The sequence below is a fragment of the Cygnus olor genome, chromosome 1 (genome assembly GCF_009769625.2).
Source record: "Cygnus olor isolate bCygOlo1 chromosome 1, bCygOlo1.pri.v2, whole genome shotgun sequence".
Taxonomy (NCBI): Eukaryota; Metazoa; Chordata; class Aves; order Anseriformes; family Anatidae; genus Cygnus; species Cygnus olor.
In genome coordinates, this window is record NC_049169.1 from 117,699,135 (window position 1) to 117,719,757 (window position 20,623).

General features: G+C 39.7%; 1 protein-coding gene across 1 annotated transcript in view; it reads left to right on the forward strand.

Moving 5' to 3' along the window:
• The window catches only part of MAOB (monoamine oxidase B), a 51,545-nt gene that overhangs the window by 14,964 nt on the left and 15,958 nt on the right, over positions 1-20,623 (forward strand). Inside the window, exons 2-5 of the mRNA XM_040545492.1 lie at positions 3,905-3,999; positions 4,971-5,108; positions 17,574-17,678; positions 18,749-18,840. Coding sequence (XP_040401426.1) covers positions 3,905-3,999; positions 4,971-5,108; positions 17,574-17,678; positions 18,749-18,840 — 430 coding nt within the window. The remainder of the gene's footprint in view (positions 1-3,904; positions 4,000-4,970; positions 5,109-17,573; positions 17,679-18,748; positions 18,841-20,623) is intronic.

Sequence of the window (20,623 nt, forward strand, 5' to 3'; positions counted from 1 at the left end):
GTTCCTAGACGAGAGATAATAAATTTTGGGGGACATTGTAAAATAGTGAGCAATTCAGAGAGGGTACAACAGAACAACAGAACAGAACATTTCCACAGGAACTGTGGAAATGCCTTCAAAAATAATTTTTTTTTTAAAGCTTTATAATCTATTCCCCTTCAATGTACCCACCCTATCCCATGCGCACTGCAATGGAATTTGGTATAGCCTGAAGGAGAAACAAAATCCTGCAGATGGACTTGCTGTTATGTATTGCTTGTCTGGCTGTCCAGAATACGACAGAGGCATCCTATGAAAAAAATAATGAAGTGGAGAAAGATGCAAACGTAATTTGGAGAAGTATCAGAGATGCAACTTCTGACGTTGTCCTTTTCAGTGTGGGTTTTTTTTTTTTTTTTTAATGCTAAGGTTTAAAAGGTATTTCAGTAAATTTGCTGATTCCAAGCAGAATCACAGCAGTGTTACAAAATTTGGTTCCATTTTTTAAACATGTGCTTAGAAATGCTTTTAAATAGTCAGATCTGTTTGACTCTAGGACTTCATTGCAGTCCATAATGCATGAGGTCCAGAGGAAAAATGTGACTCTTGTCACACTTGTCAGTCCAAATGTGAGTATGGATTCTGCCTAGTACAGAAATTCAAGATTACTATTTAAAAGAACAAATACAAATTAATTGTTCTCTTACTGTAAGGAAGGTGTGAAGGTTAGGAAGTGAGGTGGTAATGAAGCCGTCTAATCCAACGGTGCAGTTAGCGTGCTTAGTAGGCACAGAGATATCAGAGGGGAAAGAAAGAAGTTGGAAGTGGAGATGAAATAATCCTAGCGATTATTACATCTGGGTAAGATCTGCGTGAATGCTAAGTGCTGCGTGATGGAGAAACAATTTTCGTGGCTTGAACTTACATTATAACATCCTCTGGAAGGCAATCTCTTACCAGTATCTCCAGTGGGAGCATTTAGATACCAGGTTGCCATGGTAGCTGACGAAGGCTTCCCTGCTTTAACATTGTCTGAGGCTTCAAATAAGACTGTGCATCTTTGCTTCTTCGTTGTTTGCATTAATTGCCTGCGTGTTGCTTCTCCGAGTGGAGCTGCAGGTGGGGCTGCTTAACCATATACTATATATATATTCTGTATATGAGGTTCTGTTGCACTTCTGTGAGCTGTCCTGCCATGGATGCCGGACCAAATTCCTGTCCTCGGCCAAGTGGTAGAAGTGGTCCAGCCTTACGTTGCAATTCAGATCAGGTTTGGCAGAAATGTTCCCAGGGAGGAGAGCATGGTGTCACTGTGTGGCAAAACATCATATAAGAAATGGGAGTAGCGACAGCACTAGTCACATTTTTGGATGGGCTTAACATTCGAATGTGGTTGATTGCATCCCTTTTTAGCAACGTGGACAATATAAAGTATATAAATAAATTTAATCTTCCTCTTGCTAGTGATGGAGAGTGACAGGTGAGCCAAGACAGCACTGAAACATCTGAAATCTGTGAAGGGTTAAACTTCTCAGGATGAGACCTTACCTACAGGACAGTTGTGTGACAGATTTTTCCAGACTTCCTGATGGGCTCTGTGCGTGCTTTATGGCAACTGGAGCATCAAGCACAGAGAAGCCTCTTGCCCAGCCTCTGGCTCTTGGTCAGAAAAGAGATTGTAGTTTGTAAGGATTTTCCCACAGCAATTCTTAATTTCTGAGAAGTGAGCCCGAGCCTCATGCCTGATACTTGTCCACCAGTATTCATCTCCGTTTTAATATGTTTGTGTTGCTGTTCTGCCACCTTATCTGTCCTTGTATCACTGTGGCTGAGAGCTCTCCCTCTGCAGCACCCAGCCCTCTCGCTGTTACTGCAGAAACATCCAACAGCCCCTTTGGGGGTCTACAGTCTAGCTCCAGCAGAAAGAGGGAAGGGGCGATGTGGCTGTACCTTGGCAATACCAGGATGACAAACGTGTGAGATATGAAAAACAGCAAAATACCTAGCTATTGATACTGTGCTGAAATGTGGTATTAGCAAGAGCAGTCTTGTCTTATCGTGACCTGTGTGTGCCACGAGGTCTGATCTGGTTCTCTGCAGTGCCATCGGGACCTCCGGAGCCCCCGCCTTCACTTCTTCCCCCTTTATCCCCAGCGTTACGTGTTTGGCGTTTCTGTTAGTGCTGCGGGAGAGGAGCTGGAGGGTGGCTGTGTCCCCTGCCTTTGTCTGCAGTTACCTGTGCAAACTTCCACTTGAGTCTAACCAACTCTCCTTTCACAGTCTTCTCTGTCTGCTCAGCTCCTGGGAATAATCTTGCTCTGTTCCCAGCTGTACTGAAATGTTTATTCATTAGATTTTCAAAAAGAAAGTCAAATCTCATATTGCTTAATCAGTGTTGGTCGCTGAGTATTATTAATTGATTAGTAAATATCGGTTAGCGTGATAAGCCAGCAGAAACCTTTCCTGATAGCAGCCTTCAGATTATATATTAATTCTGTAAATTATTAATAAATACTATTGATCTTGTCCTGGCTGATCAAATATTTGTCTTTTCTTAAAAACAACATTTTTACCTGTTTCTTTGCATAGTAAGCAATATTGTTTAGGAGTTTTGCTGTCTATTTTTCCTTCTAGAACCAATCTCTTCTCAAAAGTTGATAGGAGATCTGTCCCATGTTTGCACACCATGACTATTTTTACTGTATTCTGTTCTTCTGTGGCATCCTCAAATGTTTGTGAGGGTAGTCAAGGCTACTGATCCAGCCAGATGTTTTTATAATATAATTTTCTCGATAAGGAAGTATGGAAAGACCTTGATATCAGTGTCATTATTGGTTTTCTCTACTCACTAGGACTTTTGTGAAAACCTAAGATAAATAAGTTCATGAAGCTGGAAATAAAAGCAGGATAAAATAATCTTTCAATGGAAACATCTACTGCCTTTATTTATTTTTTTCCCCAGAAAATGCCAAAGTCCTTTAAAAAGATAGGTGTACAACACTGTCTCTCTTTACAGGTGGGGAAACAAAGAGCTTAAGTGATTTAACCAGCATAGCTTGGTTGGTTCACTGCAAGTGCTGGGAATAGGACCTGGTTCTCCAGGTCCCAAGCCACTGTCTGACCACCAGGATGTTCTGTAGCACCTTTAGTAGCTCTCATTAATACTCAGTCTATCTAGGGTTGCTATATAAAGGCTGTATATTCATCATTGCCATTTCATTCAGTCCTGCCATGCTAGCTTTGCCCATCTGTTTTTCCTGCCAGTGCTTTTGCTGTTTCTTCTGTGGCTGCCTTCTGCTTACAACAATCTCCTTTGACTCCACTTTTCCCTCCTCCTCCTCAAAAACTACATGTACTAGGACATCAAGAGGAAAATGATCGCCCTCTGATGGTGACGAAGCAGAGACCCAGAAGGGATAAATAAATTATGCTGTGTGAGTGTGGCTTCTAGCCTGGTCTGTGCTCAACTTTATTCAACGTATCCTATCAGTGCAAGAGGACCACACTACCCTTCAGAATGTATCTCTTGCTGTCCCAGCAGAAATTCATCTACATGTGACCAAAATGAGAACCTTGGTTGATACAAATCTCTGTTTATTTGTGATGAAGTGGAAGACAGAGGTGATCTTAAGAAGTTTAGAGATGGCAAGTTGCATTCCCTCCATGTTATACATCCTTTGTAGTTCCCATCATTCCCATAATGTCTTGACTCAGTTTCTGGAGGGCCTGACTGATATTTTCTCTGCAATTGTAAGGATTTATGCCATCAAAACTAAAATGAGATGTTCCCTCCTGTATTTCCTTTGCTTCCTCTTTTGGTGTCTCAGCGTCAAGAATAACACGATGAAAGAAAAGCGTGTGGAGAAAATGGATGAGGAATGAAACTAGTTCCTAGCCCAATTTTTAATTGTTTCTTTTCTTTTAGGTCTCTCAGCAGCCAAACTGCTGACTGAGTCGGGCTTGAACGTGGTGCTGCTGGAAGCCAATGACAGAGTTGGAGGAAGAACTTTCACCGTAAGGGTAATTATCTCCAAACCCATTTGTACTCTATTTACACATACATAGCATATACTATACACATGTATAATGTAAAATTATGCATACGTATGATATATATATGTATATTATAAATATGCTATGTGAATAGTGCACATAATTTTATTAACTTATTTATTTAACTTTCCTGCTAGTGGTCCTACTTGAGGGAAAATTGCCAGAGCGCTAGCAGATGGGAAATTTCCTGATACTGTACAAGCAAGAGTAGAAAAAGAGCAGCAGAATGATGGGACAGACTGTTTCCATGTGATCTGCAGGCTCTGGAGTCATCAGTCCTTTCCTCTGGGAAGGAGAACATGATTAGCTAATTTTCAGAATCATCTCCCAGGGAGAGATTCAGGCAAAATCCCTGTGAAAAGACACCTTTAAAGACAACTGTGCCATGAAGAAACTCAAGCTGAACTGTAACAAACCCAGTGAGGAGTGATGTTGGTTAGAGGAATGGCAGAAGTAGCTGGTGATTAGAACCAGCCTGTCTCCTTCACTCCTTTACGGTGTGCACTACCTGGACCCATGAGATCCCTTCCCACTTTGCTCGTCAGAAAGCCTCAGCTTTGCTGTTCCCCAGTATAGTCTGTTTGAACTAGTCGCTGGCGAGACCAGGGAAGAACTGCACAAACCTCTCTCACTCTTTCTTTGTCTGTCTGCCAGGGTCTGTCTTCTCATTTTTGTTACATAGCCCGATTTTACATTACAGTCTTATAACAGCTGGTTATGAGCTCCATATCTGAGATTCTTGGTAATTGCCACTCCTGAACTCTTAACAAGAAAATGGAGTTTTGCATGGGGAGAGGAATCTTTGCCAAACTGCTCTAGGAATGTTTCCCTTGAATAATTCCTCTGGATTGCTCTTTTAATTTGTGTGGTATTTGCAAAAGGCTTATTTTTTTAATCTTTTTTTTTTTTCCTTTTGTGTGTTGTGTGTGATAAACTAGAATAAGCAAGTTAAGTATGTGGACCTTGGAGGAGCCTATGTGGGGCCAACACAAAATCGTCTCCTGCGGTTGTCTAAAGAGTTGGGAATAGAGACATATAAAGTGAATGAAGTTGAGCACCTGATACACCATGTCAAGGTAAGATGCCCTCAAGCCTGCTGCTGTAGACAGACTTGTAGAGATCTCCTTTCTCATCATTTACCAGCTGTGCTACAATGGAGTATACCAGTTTCAGTATACATCTTCTGAGTTTCTTTGAGAAAAATAAGTATGCTGGTAAGGAAGAACTCCTACAAATTACTATATGCATACAATTACTATATATATCTGGATGTATACCCTGTACATGCACCCTGGTAACTGATGCTTTGGTTCAAGTCTGAGCTATTAGTTAAAAGCTATCAAAAATCTTCAGTGTTTCTGAACAGTACAACTGTGACTGTTGTGTACATGCCAGCTTTCATATAACCTGCACAAGGTATCTGAAATGTCCTTTCACAAGTCTGGGAAATGAGCGTATCTGGAATCAGGCTGAAAGTTTCTGAGGGTAGGCTTTCTAAATCAAGGGCAGCTATTATCCTGACTGAAATAAACATGGCAGGATAAATCTGTTTTGTGGATGGGGAAACTAAAGTGCAGAGTAGCAAAAGGCATTGCAATTGGAATAGTGAATGTCTCTGGCAACCCAATATTCTTGTGCGGGCAGATCCAAACAGTCTGGGACAGGAAGCTACAGTAAAGCCGATAAAAAGCCTATATTTTCTCAGTCTTCGCCCTATGTTTTATCCAAAAGAGTATTCTTCCTCCTTTTCTGATACAGAGCAGTGTTGCACTTCCATAGAAAAGATACTTTCTATGTTAGTTCTGAGGAAGTTAACGTTGAGTTTCATTATATCCTTATGAAAAGATGTTATGCAATGACTGGCAAAATATTTGTCAGATGGTAGTTGGTATTTGATCAAAGGTTAAGGAAAATGTTGACATATTTAAACTGACAGTGATAGAGAAAAGGTGTTTTACCATCTGTTTTCAAGAACTTTTCCCTCTCAGTTTTTATTTAAAAAAAAAAAAAGTATGTTCTCAAAGCACTTTGGTATGATGACTGCCAAAAATTACTCCTGGTGTGGTAGAACTAATGGGTATATCCTCACTGTTTTTTTAAGTGTGCCTCTGGTATCATCCTCAAAGACAATTTTTCTGCTTGTTCATACTATTTAGCCTTCAGAGTCTCCTCAGTGGCAGCAGGAGGTCGTGCCATGAAGGGGAAATTAATGATAGAAGACAACTGACATGGCCAGTTTGGATGACCATCTCTTAGGACAACCTTGCTGTCCTAGCATGGGAGCTTTCCAAAATACTACCAGAAGTCAGAGAATCACAGAATCACCTGAGCTGGAAAGGACCCACAGGGATCATTGAGTCCAGCAATCATTGGCTCCACACAGGACCACCCAAAAATCAAACCCTGTCTGAGAGCATTGTCCAAACACTTCTTGAATTGTGGTAGGCTTGGTGCTGTGACCACTTCCCTGGGAAGCCTGTCCAAGTGCCAGACCACCTTCTTGGTGAAGAACCTTTTCCTAGCACACAGCCTGACCCTCCCCTGTCATAGCTCCATGCCATTAAGTCACTGAAACATACTTGGTACTGCCAACTCTGGAGCTGACTTTTGGGCCTCATTTATTGTCAGCAGCCAGCACAAGTGTGGCTGCTAGTTTTGTAATCCAGACCCCATTTCCTTTTTGGGTCTCAAGGAAGTAGGTTTTTAGGAGGGATACTGGTATTAGTATGCTGGTTGAAATGATCTTTTGTTTTCCAACAGGCTTTTAGAGTGAGGAAAACAGAGAATGACACAAAAGTAGAAGTTTGGGCTCTTGCCAAGGATAATCTGTCTTTCCCTTGACCACAAGTGTCTTATTACATGAATTGCCAGAGGTAGGTCAGGTTGTGTGTAGCCTTTTGCCATCACCTGTGGACATCTTTTAGCCTAGGGCTGGGAGTTCTGGTGTGAGTCAAGGCTCTCAGCCTTCCTCTCTACCCAGCACTGACAGAACTTGCTGGCATTGAGGGATATATCCAGGCTGGCAGAGAAGGATATGCCTTGGCTTTTTCTGTGTGTTGGGCAGAGAAAGGGCTTTGTACTGCGGCGCTAAGGCTTATCCCCAGCTGAGGACTGAGTCAGCAGTGTCCTTCCAGGCCTTAGGACTCAAGTCAAGGGAACCTATGCAGCAGTACAAATTCTGTCTGGAAATCCAGAGTTGAGAGAAGACACTGCTCCAGGAGGCATTTAAGCCATCCAAGCCTGGGGTATGGGATGCTTGTCACTTTGACTGATGCCTGCATCTGTGAGCTATATCTGCAAGCAGTTTCTGGAGGATGTATGAGAAGGGCCTGGACTCACTCGGACGCTCAAGTGCCTGTGCTGAGACCTGCAGGTAGATGCTGGTAGGACATGGGTGATGTCCTTAGGTATAACAGGGCGATGGGGCATCTGTGATAATTTGGTACAGGCAAGTAGCTTGGCAGAGGCCTGGCAGGTATGTGTGAGATTGGCATCACGGCTTACACAGACCCAAGAAAACAGCTGCCCTGGAGTGGATCCTTCGAGGTTCCCAGTCCAACTTGGCCTTGGAGCTAGGTCTACCTCGCAATTAGGTCAGGTTTCTTGAAACCATGCTCCATCAAGTACTGAAAATCTCCAAGGAGAGACATCTCACCTCTTGGTGGTCGCTGCTTGTGGGAGAGCTCCTGAAGGGAGGCAAGGGAAAAGTGGTCAGAAAGAGAAGTGTGTGCCAGGACTCCCTGGTAGCCAAGGAGGAGTGAAAGAGGACATACTACACAGTCAGTAGCTACTCATTGGAATCTCCTAATTTCATTCATTTTAAAATTATTTCCTTTCTGCTACTGTGTTTACACAACTGTGGGGAAAGTATTATAATAGTTAAAGAATTACAGTTAAAGAATTATAAGATGAACACTATACAGTAAATATATGCATCATTGTGTGGCCAAATGAGTGTAATAACCTTCAAACTTCTGCATTTCATATAACTGTAATCCATTCCTTGCAGGTCTCTCACTTTCAGCTATGTGGCCTGCCCTTGCTTTCCCTGCAGATGGACAGTACTCTTGTGTGCTCCCTGAAATCCAAGCAGTACTCTTAAGTCATACCTTATAAAACAGATTCCAAAATATGCAAAGGTCTGTCACCCTGGCATGAATTTGAATTCACCTGCTGACCCAAGCTTTATGACTACGGTCAAATTTAATTAAATTCTGGACCAAAAAATTCTCTCTGAATCCAAAAAGGCAATGAAACCTAAAGGTATTAATTCTTCTCTAACTACACTATCAGGCAACACAGTGCATCTTGTAAAATCAGCTGCTGTTTTTACATATACCCCAAGGCAAAATCAAGCCTTTCATAGTTAATTAAATTCATTTTAGAGGCTTTTTAATACAAGTAATATATGCAGCTTCTTTGTACTACAAAATGAAAAGAGTGCATTTTGTTGATCTCTGGGAGGGTCTCTGCTAATTAGGCTTTACCAACTTGATTAGGTTGTGTATTTTCTTCCCTTTTAATCCTTTTTAATGCCAGGTTCTATTGCTAGAATATTTTTGGCCTTGCTTATATTGTGTTTGATATCTTCACAGAAACTCAAAATTATATTTCTTGCCCTATTTTTTTTCATTTCCTCCACTGGTTAAACGGCCTTTTTCATGGTCTTTGAAAGGAGATTAGTATGTTCTTTTCATTTGTGTAAGTGCTAGTTCATCAGACTCGGTGAGAAAATTAGGATAGCTCTGCAAGTTGTATTTGGTAGGCAAATTGCTGTCTGAACACCATTGCTTTTTAATAACATAACTGAAGTTAGGTTTGTAAATCCAGATTTAAAAAGCAAAAGCAGAAGTATCTGAGATGTCAGCATCTCCTAACAGTGCTCTCACTGAACTGGTAAGCGGATATGAAATGCTTCTTAAATCTGGTAATTTTTCTTTATCTGCCTAACTGAGGATTCAAGGTCCTACCTTAGGTAGATCTGCAGCTTTTGAGCACTGGCTTTTATTTCCCTCACCAAAATGTCTTCGAAAAACAAACCAAACTACATGCAGTCCAGGTAATTTTTACCTTTGCTATGTAAGTCTCTGGAAAGAGGTGTTAAAATATGAAAGCATATCAAATCATTGTGTAGGTTTAATTAAGAACAGATTTGGTTGGTCAATCCAAATTGCACTTCACTTTTGTGCAGTCCAAATAACCATGCAAACTTACTGCATTTTAAAGCACAGATCTTGTGTTATCAAACGTAACACAGGTTCCTTTGCAAAGTAAGGTAACTATGGAACTGGTTTGCTCTGCTACCGTAACTCTATGTACAGAAACATTTGTTTCTATGACTGGTTTGCCGAATTAATCTTTTTAGAACTTGATTCCTTCATAACCAGTAAGGTTGCTCTACCTTTTGTCCTGCTGTGATGCTAGCTGAGCACACTCTGTTCCCATTTTCACTGATGGAGAGCTTGCATGAAAACCTGGCAGCATAGACCAACAGCGTGACTCCCCTTACTGGCTACGTGAGACCAACAAAACTTGTTTCTCCAAATCTGATCATTAGTCTGTGGTAGATCCCCCACTGCCATTGATGCTCATTGTCATTTTTTTCCAGATCTATTTTTCCACCAGAACTGTCTAGGGGGTAATACCATGATCCTTTCTGGAATTTCCCCAGACAGCAGCATCGTAGCTAGAAAGTGGCAGTAAAATTTATTCCTCTTCATCTCTGTGTTTTCTCACTGCAGGTAGTGCTAACGGTTAGCTAGGTGGCTAGTTATTTGGACAGAGTATTGCAGGTGGAACATTCCTCATGTGATGATAATTGATATAAGCCCTGCTAGTTGTTTCCTTAGCACCAAAAGGCAGGCATGTAAATACTGTGTACGTCCAGGGAGATCTTTCAAGCCAAAATGCTGGATGAAACATTAAACATCCCCTCTCTAGTCAGCAGACAGGATCTTGGCAGAGAGTTGCAGGTACCTCATTACCACAGTTCAGTTTTCATATGAGGATGGACTTTCCTCATGCGTTCCTCTGTCAGCAGCACTTGCTAGAGGTGTCTGAATGCATGTCATGCCCTCTCCAAGGTTAGCACAACCTTCATGCAAGTAATTGCAACCTAGCAACTCTGAGGAGATTGCTAAGGTGAATTCAGTCTGCCGGATATCACTGGAGATGAATATTTAGTCTTATACACACAATACTTTTAACTAGGACCACAAATCTACTCTAATGTTAGCAGGCTACATACTGATCTACAATAGATATGCAGAAGAAAAAATTTACAGCCCTCTTGGGTGTCATTCATTTTCAGCACTATTGTGTTTATTAAAATGCAGTTTGCTGTGGTCTCATTCATGAATAAAAATGTGATGGCCCTGTTGTATTGGGATTTAATTAGCAGCAGGATAAGTGATTGCTGTATCTAAAGTTATAGAATTTACTGAGGTTTCTTCTGTGATATCACTGATACATGCACTAAAGCTAAACAACGTGATTTGTTTAAGCTTCAGCCCTGCTTCTTTGCAAAGTATTTTTTAGTATAGTGTATAATACATAGTGTAACAGCTTAAATGGATTTTGAATAGCTGCATAAAAGCTCTTTCATTTTTCTTTTGTGTATCTTAATTAGAGTGCATTCAGAGAAGGAAAAGTATGTGAGACTGAGTTACCATCAGTTTAAGCGAGGTGAAGTGTCATCATATCTTTTTTTTCCCCCTTTTCGCTGACAATTTGTAAGCAAGAACTTAGGGAACTGGGGAGAATCATCTGAATCATGAAGAAGCTGGGCATTTGGTGTCTTGAAAAGGAAGCCAAGTAAATTCAAAGACACTGAAATTACTACTGGGCTTTGGCACGTTCATGCGTCCTTGCTGGAATGCAGGTCTGCACTGCTTAAACTCTTTCATAGATATAAGCATGCAGGCATTCCTGTCACAAAACACCATGTCATTATTCACTCACTGATAGCCTCAGGATAGGATCTGAGCATTGAGTAGGCTGAGGTAGGTGAGAGTATGTGCTAGACTCACAAGGGATGTCCTCCATGCTGTGAATGAAAGCGATCATCAGTAGGAGTATAGAAACGGCTGGTCTTGTTGCACCTGCCCTGTAAATAAAGGGACATTTTCCCTTTTTTTGTGCCAGCCACCTGGCAGTAATTGCAACAACTTAGTTTGTAATTAGGCCTTTTTCTAATTAAAAATGGATAATATTTGTATTACGGCAGTCTAAAAGGGTCAAGATAACGTACACCAAATCTGCAAAGTGATCTCTGCCAAAGTGGACCATAAAAAAGGGTCTCACAAGAGATGTTTATTGATCAGGAAAACTGGCTGGAAGGCTGACAGCTGTGACCTCATGACAGCATGAGGATGAAAGCAGTAAGGAAAATGAACTGGAAATAAAGTATGCATTTCTTAATTAAAACTGAATGCAAAGAAACTTCCTCAGTCTCAGCCCTCCCAGACCACAGGGTCTGTTTCCTAGGAGATAAGGAAAAGGAGCTCTGCTTCCACCTAGCTTATTTAATTCAGGCTGCTGGGAGAAAAGCTTCAATTGCATTTGATTACAAGAACTGATTTTTGTTTCCCTTGGGAAGCTGATTGAGGTCTGCAGAAATACAGAATACATGTGTATTTCATACTGAAAGAACTGGCTGACACTGCTGGGTTTCACACATCTGTAAAATTTTATGGAAGGTTTCATTTTTTAGGTAAGAAATTTTAGAACCTGGAATATCTCAGAAACAAAACCAGTGAGCCTAATATTATCTCCTGTGTTAAGTACAGCATTCTCATTTTGAGAACTAGTGCTCAGTTATATTACCTGTGGGCAGGCAGAGAGCTTGCTTCATTGTTTTCTCCAAAATAAAACTCCTCTTTTCTCCTGTTTTTATTTATTGTTGTCCACTTATCTGCTTTTGGGAGGGGAAGAGTTGTTGGTTTTTTGAGACAAACTCTAGAAATACTCAGGAAAGGTTTCTATTGATTTTATCCACTTTGTTGGGAGGTTTAATTCAGGTGTTGAAAGCATTGTGCAGGTCCAGTTTGGAAGAGCATTTAGAACCACAGTCCTTTGAAATATGTACTTCATAAGACACTTGAGCACTTTTTGTAAAGGTGTGTCTTAAATCTGTAAATAAAAAGTCTGGTTCTAGTCAACTTTTTTCTCAGTTGATTGGATCAAAGGGTTATATTCTCTTTTAAATTCAGAGCAGAACCTCAAGTTTTCTTTCTAAAATACCTCAGTGTTATTTTTTTTCCCATTCTGCCTTTTTTCAGGTAAGACATGTATTCGAGTTTTTCACTTATGTGGTGGCAGAGTGAAGATGGACTTTATAATACAGAGGAAATACATTGTTCCCAATTAGCTCCTTTCCTTTTCAAGAGGCATGTTTCAGGCCAGTGTTTCTGGCTGTGCTACACTTAAAATGAAATTACTTTTGATGATCAAATTTCACAAAACACACTGGCATCCAGAGCTGAAGATGCAGAATTAAATACTGAAATATATTTAGAGGGTATTTTGGCACGTCTTAATATTGCAGATTTGCACCATTAGTTATCTGGATTTTCTTGCACTGCATTTATATTTTCTGATCTTTGTATCTTTTTATTTTTGTAATACCTGTCAGCATAGTAATCAGCTAAGTTTACGAATGGAACAGTTTTTCAGAGAAGGGAACTTCACGGTTCCAGTTTTCTCAGCAGGTCTGTTTACCTGTCTCAGCTGTTGGACATCATTTGGTCCAGCTAGTTGCCACATTTTACTGAGAATTATGATTAATCAGAGGTTGAGTCCCAAGGACACATATTGTTAGATGTTATGGATAAAACAAAAACAAAAATGGGGACAGTTTTCCATGATGCAGCAGATGACAAACTGAGCGTGAGAGGGTACTGAATTCCAGCCTGATGTGACTCCTTGCCATTTCTCTTTTACGTTCTCATGACTTTGTATCTTACTATTTCTGCACTTCACGTGAATGACATTAGGATTTTAAGCTGAGAGAACAAGGTGTGTGATGTACTCGTGCTTATGAATCAGCAGATGGCACTACATGCCTGTGAAGCTGTGTAACTGCGGATTAATATGCAGACTGACATCCCCGTGAAGTTAGAAGCTGCTTCTCCAAGGCTTAGAGAGCTTAGCTGAGGGGGTATCTGTGCTCATTCACGGGTGCAGAGATTGCATCATGTAGTCTCATTTCCTACACTGAAAGCTGGCTATGTTTATGTTTGTACCACCTCTAAAAACTGCACGGATCATTGGCATGAGGGGCTGCAGGTCATGATGTGGAATACCGCTTGGGTACTGCCTTGGTACACAACATTTTAGGGGAGCACAAAGTGGTCTTGTGCCTGCAAAACCAGACTTTCTTCTGAGATCTCAATCTGCAGTGAGATACTGATGACACTTCCTGGCAGAGCATGTCCTTTCTCCCCTAACCATTCTCTCAATCCCACTTCAAGGAGGAGGTGTGTGGGACCCATCCTTATGACCTCCCAGGTGCTGGGGCTGATACTCAAGGGGCTGCTGGTATTCAGTTACCACGCTGTATATTTCCCCAGCCCTGTAGTAGTAACCCATTTCTTGTTATGTTATCCGTTTGCCCTGAGGCAGAGCTGATGTCTGTAGAGAATTTATTTCCATACCACTTATATTACATGGGTCTAGTGTAACTAAGCCAAACACTGGTTGATGTGACGTTCTTCAAAACACATAAATGAGAAAATCTTTCAGGAATTGTAATATTTGTGACATCTTACACTGGATTCCTCATTTTCCTGTTTGTTTATTCCAGAGACAGCTGGGTTACTAGAATTTGCTCCCTATTGTTTCAGCTTCTTCAGTATGCTTTAGCCCATACTGCGGCAACAATCTCCTTAAGCAGCAAGTGACCCATGCAATAGCGGGTAGACCTCCAGCTGCCATTGCTGGTGTTCTGCTTTTGGAAGCATTGCAAGTGGCATTATGAATCAGTTTCTAAAAACTATTTATGCCCTCTGTTAAATACCACTGAGTGTGCCCTCACACACCCACCAAAAAAAAAAGAAATGGTAAGAAATACTTCTGGTCATTATTAAAGTATTGGCGTTAAAATATTTTATCAAATGATTAGATGGGATTGATATTATTACAGCTTATATACTGCTCTGATTTGGGTATTAAAAACATTTGAAAAGTAAATGTTTTGTGCATTTTTGAGCATATTTTTCATTCACATATCTTGTTTTTCTTTAGAGATTATGCAGCACCAGTAGTTTTGGAGAATGCTATTCCCAGCAATATGATAGAAATAGGCAAATTTTGCCTAAGGATCAAAAAGCTTGTTGTACCTGCAAAAGTACAAATTCATCAGTAAAGCTGAAATGTTTTGTTTTGTTGGAAATTACTCAGAAATATATGTTGTCTTTCTTTAGTGGTGTTCTTTTTGTTTCTGTATAGATCGTAGTCTTGCACTCTCAGAATGAGTTCTGCCTGGCAGCTCCTGGAGTTTTGTCTACGTAGGAAATAAGGATCAGGCCTTACATAATGTCTTAGGAGCTCTTGAATGTAACTTTCACAGGAGACTCCCTCACTTCTGTGATTATTTTTATTTTTCCAGGTTGAGATTTGTTCTCGTGCTTTATGAGACTTGTTGCCCCAGATTTCTGCACAAGAGACATACCCAACTTTTCCCTTTCAGCAGTTCAAATGCAGTGAAATAGAAGAATACTAAAACAAAGATGTGTTTTATGTGTCTCTTAGTCATGCACTCATGAAAAAACACCACAGGGAATTCATAAGACTTGAGTTAACTCAGAGGGGATAACTCAGGTAGGATTGCCTCTGGCAGAGCAGGAAGCTCAGAACAAAATCAATAATTGGAATAACCCATTCTGATGCTGTCCTGGTTTTTGTGGGCACAGCAGTATACATGTTTCATAAATCTAAATCTGGGAAATGCTAGGTATTAAAAAACAAACCAATATACTCTTTCTTTGGAATACCTATGCAGGTTTGTATGCGTGTGAAGGGTAGCTCCAGTGCTCAGAACAAGGCACAGCAAAACTGACTTGTGGCTGCTATGAAATCTTTGTGCCCAAAAAAGCGAATTGATAGTTGGTGTTGGTAATTACCAACACGGTTCAGATTTTACTAGTTGGGATGGGAGGTTACTTAGTCTCTGACCTATTGCTCTTCTTTCAAAGTTCCTTGACAGTAGACCATGAAGGTGTGTCTCAGTACAAATTATTTTCATTTTAAGAGATTCCATAGTAGTACCAAAAATGCCCATTTCAGGACCAAGTGAAGTATAAACTTACAGCAATTCATGATCTCCATCTATAGGCTCGACTCCAATATAATGTATTTTTATACGGCTGAGCACAAGAGCTGTATAGATGCACTTTGTTCCATGTTGAATGAAAGCAAACCTTTCCTGACATTTTCTGCAGTATTTCTGAACATGTGCTGTAATGTGCATTCTAAGATTGGAAACACGAGGCTTTCAGCCTTGGTACTCTGCCTCATGGAGTGACTGGGGATCAACTCCAACTATGACAAAACTGCTGATTGAAAACTTTCTAAAAATAGACATTTTGGCATGTTGCAAACCATAATCTCCCCTCAAAAGCACTGCAAAATGGAATTGTTGTTTTACAGCTACTTTTTCACATGTTCTGCAGAGTTTCTTTCTTTCTTCCTGCACTTTGCTTTCTTCCAAACTTTCATTACCTTGGTGTTTCTTACAAGAATTCCATTAGAGTCTCATGGCCTTACAAAGACTAGGTGAAAAAAAAAGTTTCTTCTTCATTTACTCTAACCTGCTCTGTTTTTGTTGGTTTTTTTTTTTTTTTTAACTGATTTTCAATTTGCTCATACTCTTATATTGAGGTTTTGCTTCTGGAATTTCTGCTTTTTAAGTTTCTCTCTCTTTGAATTAGAAGTCCTCAAAGTTACAAGTCAGCATTTTTCAAGGTTGTATGTATTTTTGTTATTCCATACCAAGTCTTTAGTCTCTCAAGATCTTTTTGTGCCATTTTACTGTCTCTCCTGGTGTTTGCAACAGCTGCAGATTTGAATAATGTACTTTCTGTCCCTTCTTTCACATTATTAATTAAGTGGCTAAATCAAACCAAGCCTGACACTTCTTCATGTAAGTGGTCTTTGTATACTTATCTTCAATGAGACACAGTGTTTTTTGTTCGTTGTAACCTTGCTCTAAATATTTAATCCTGATGCAGCATTTCTTCTGAAGCCAGGGTGATCAGTTGGTGTGGCACTGTATCAATATCTATTAAAATTTAATACTTCTACCAATTGGCATTCATAGTGATGCAATGCCCCCTTAAATATGTAATTTAATATAAGTTTTGAAAAATCAACAGTGCCACACAATATGGCCTTTATTGGTCATCAATTTTATGGAGTCCAGAATGTGTTGTAAAGAAAGAGTAGCCATATAATGCTAATGTGCATTTCATTGTGACTTTTTATAACTATTATGTTGCCATACATATAGTAAGCCAAGGAAATCCCTTGTAAATAAAAGAGCTTTACAAATTAACTGTTGTCTTTTGCCCTTAATTAAACTGGACTTTCTGGACTGATAGTAGTGGCTACATTTATAAAATGTAACTATTAAATATATAATGACGAAATTAGGCCATTCACATTGGCCAGACTGTCACTATCAGGAATATATGGCCAGAGGTGTGGTTGTTGAATGGGAGAAATAGTGATTATTAGTAAATACTACATTTTCTATAGGGCTGTGGATGTGTATGTTAGCTGGAAAGAGTTTGTTCCAGGAAGGTCTCTGAGCTATGATTTTAGTGTATAATAAAGCTTATCACAGCTGCTTTGGTCTGATTTTGAAAGAAAAAAAAAGTCACTAAATGAAATTACCAATTAAGTTTTTTCATGAACATTTAGGAAAATATGTAACATATCTTTCTTGTTTTCAGGAAAAAAATAGCTGTTTTCTCATCTCAGTTGAGCAATACTGTTCTGTCTCATTTTTTCGTCTGATATTAGTGACTCTCCTGCAGGATATTAGTTTTATTGCCCAGAAGTACCCAATTTAAAACTTTCAAGATACAAGGCACTACCAGTTTTGCACATGATTGGCTTAACTGTGTGTCAAGTTTAAGTTGCACACACAGAATCCCAGAACGGCTGAGGTGGGAAGGGAGGCCACCTACTCCATCCCCTGCTCAAGCAGGGCCACCCAGAGCAGGCTGCCCAGGACCATGTCCAGGCAGCTTTTGGAGATCTCCAAGGTTACACAACCTCCCTGGATAACCTGTGACAGTGCTCCATGACCTGCATGGCACAGAAGTGCTGCCTGGTGTTCAGATGGAGCCTCCTGTGTCTCAGTGTGGGGCCCACAGACATCATCTGCCAGAAGGCATTACAAGTATTGATTAAATTTATGCTTTATTCTAGTCGGAACTTAATCATTTGGTGTGGTTTCCCACACATAGAAACTATCAGTATGATTGTATTTTATTTTTTATGAATTTGTTGAGGTTTTTTTTTTTTTTTTCATCTTGTAGGGTAAGTCTTACCCCTTCAAAGGTGCATTCCCTCCTCTGTGGAATCCTTTGGCCTACCTGGACTACAACAACCTGTGGAGGACCATGGATGAAATGGGAAAGGAGGTACGGCAGGAGGAATTGCAGCTGACCGTTTCAGCTCAGCTTTGTCTCCGTGTGAAGCTGATCAGTGGGGCAGAGTGAAGATGGGACTAGGATGTAGACAGGCAAAGCTGGTCTAGGTTGAACATGCCTAGCTCCTGACAAAAACAGCATGACAACGTGTACTTTGGTACACACTGGTGGTCAGAGCACATGCATAAATGGCATCGTGGCATTCTCATTCTGAAAGCCATGCTGCTAAGCCTGTCTGCAATCCTACCATCTTACCTTTTTTTTTTTTTAATTATTATTATTATTTTTATTTATTTTTTAATGAACATCAGGGTTTATGCTTGTGATTTTAGCATTATGGCTGGCAATTGAGTAAGCAGCATTTTAAGAATCTTGTAGGCCTGCAAAATATGTCCTTCTCCACCCTCAAATTCAACCCAACCATTTTAGTTTGTTACCATTAGTGCATATTTTCCATTGAGCTACAAGATTTTAAAAAGAGGTGGCTGTTACTGGCACAGATGAACAAGAGAGCTATAGAACAACCCAGACCCATTCCTCAGCACTGTGCTTTATCTTTCTAGCTCTTAACTCTAAAATTATTCTCTATTCTTATATCTAAAAATACATATATGAAAAAGAATGATCCGTAAAAGCATCTTCTGTTAAGTTCACTGTACTACCTGTCAGGAATTTGCAGGCAGAGTTATCATGTAATGATGAGATTATGTCTGCAATGTTGCAGATACTGAGGATAAAGCAGAAGTTGTGTTCGCTGCCTCTTGTGTTATGTATTTCTCTTTCATGCATTCAGCTTCAAATGTTAATTCTCTCCTTTTTTTTTTTTTTCCTGAACTTTTAATTCGAACCCAAAGAGGTAACTGTTTCTTATGAAAATAACACATTCAGAATGAATTATTAAAAATTAATATTAAAACACTATATCAAAGTTATTCTGACAATAGACCTAAACAACAGTCTGGACTTCCTCATTTTAACCTGAAATCAACCTGTTCACTTTGTTGTCTTTTTCTTATGCCACTCATTCATTTGCTGATGAATACTATTTTATGTTACCTTAGATTCCTAATGAAGCCCCGTGGAAGGCTCCACGTGCAGAAGAATGGGACAAAATGACTATGCAAGATTTCATAGATAAAATTTGCTGGACAAAGTAAGAAACTATGTAATATGGAAGTAGATATAAAAGCTTATATTTATAACTTAGAACTCCAAGTAGACATTATTGCTTGGCAAACAGATATAATTACCACTAGGATACAGACTTTTTGAAGAAGTGGAATGAGAAAATATTTTTACAGTAGACCACAACACTTATCAGCCCACACAGTAGTTTCTGTTACATTTCCATAACTTTTTAGACTAATACAAAGATATAAGGAAAATGGATTTTGTGGGAGAGGTTACTTCTGAATACTTGGGTAATACCTTCATCTGTTACATATTACTGTGTGTTTAAGTATTCAAGGAAAAATGCTCTGGCTACAGAAGGTTTTTGAATCATATTTTTGATGGAACAGCATACATTTATTCTGTAATGGACCAGCTGATTTTACCAAAGTACTATAACATTTGTCTTGAAATGGCAATAAATCACTAACATCCATTGTTCTATTGTTTAACTGCTGCACTATATACCACCCAGGGAAACTGAGAATGCTTCCTGTTTTTATGTATATATCAAAGCAATTTTTCTTTACTTGCCATTCAAGAGCAGTTTGATTGGTTTTCTTCACAATGAAGCAAAAAAACATAAATTCAGCCTTGCTGTAAAGCAGATTGATTTCTACAGCAACAGTGTTAGAATTTCTAAGCATCCAACACCCTGCTGCAGGGAGCAGGCACAACCTTAGTGCAAAAGCCTGATAGCACCCTCTCAGAATGACACTGCCAGCAGCACTGGGAGACATTTTTATGGTTTCAGTCAGCCTTTAGAGAGGAACATGGGCATTGCTAATGAACAGTAGGCTCTTGTGCAAAAACATTCAGTCTTCTGGTCATTTTGCTTTCATTTGCAACAAGAGTTATCGCTGTACACAAACATTTCTCATTTGTGCCACCATCCATATTCAGTGAAACGAAATAGAAATGTATGCTGTCCACTCTGCTGGCCTTTTTAACCTCTGATTTGGTAAGGACCTACTCGCGTTAGCAGAACACCGCACACTGGTAGCTATTCAATATCCAATAGGTCACAGAACTACAGTCATATTTTTTCAGACTCTCTGATGGAATAAGACTTGACATTTTACCTCAGTATTGGCATAACTGTCAGCCTCCCTTAATTCCAAGATGCTTTTCAGATTTCATATGTGCATCTCAGCTTGATTTGCCCAGTTTGCTCAAGATTTAGTTAACGTTCTGTAGAAACTTCCCACCCTGGAAGGTAGTCATCCAGAAGGGTAATCTTCTACTATTTCCTCTCATCTAACAGACTGTACAGATTTGCTTTTGGCTAGACTTGCATGCTGGAAATGCGCTGTTGAAATCATTCTGCCATTGCTAGGTAAAACATCAGAAGAAACTGGGAAACTGAAATGCTGAAAAGCAATGGGAGAAGGCAGCAGAAACAATGAACATTTCACCACTGCCTAGTACCTTCTGTCTATGAAATATTAATAAGTACATACACTAATTCTCCCATTCTCCCATCTTTCAGAGCTGATCATATTTTTCAGTATGTGTTTATATAGATAAAAAATGATAAATATTTTCTGTATCATTTTTGTCTGTCAAGAATGAAGCCAGAATGCACCCATATTTTAGAAAATGGGGCAGCATTTTACTACGGCAGAGCTTTGTACATTTTTAGCAAGGACATTAGACCCTTTTTTATATGTAGAACTACAGCTGAACTTGAAATAATATGTTTGAGTTATGCTTTTTTCTGGTTTTTTTTTTTTTTTTTTTTTTTTTTTTGAAGATCAAAGACTGAA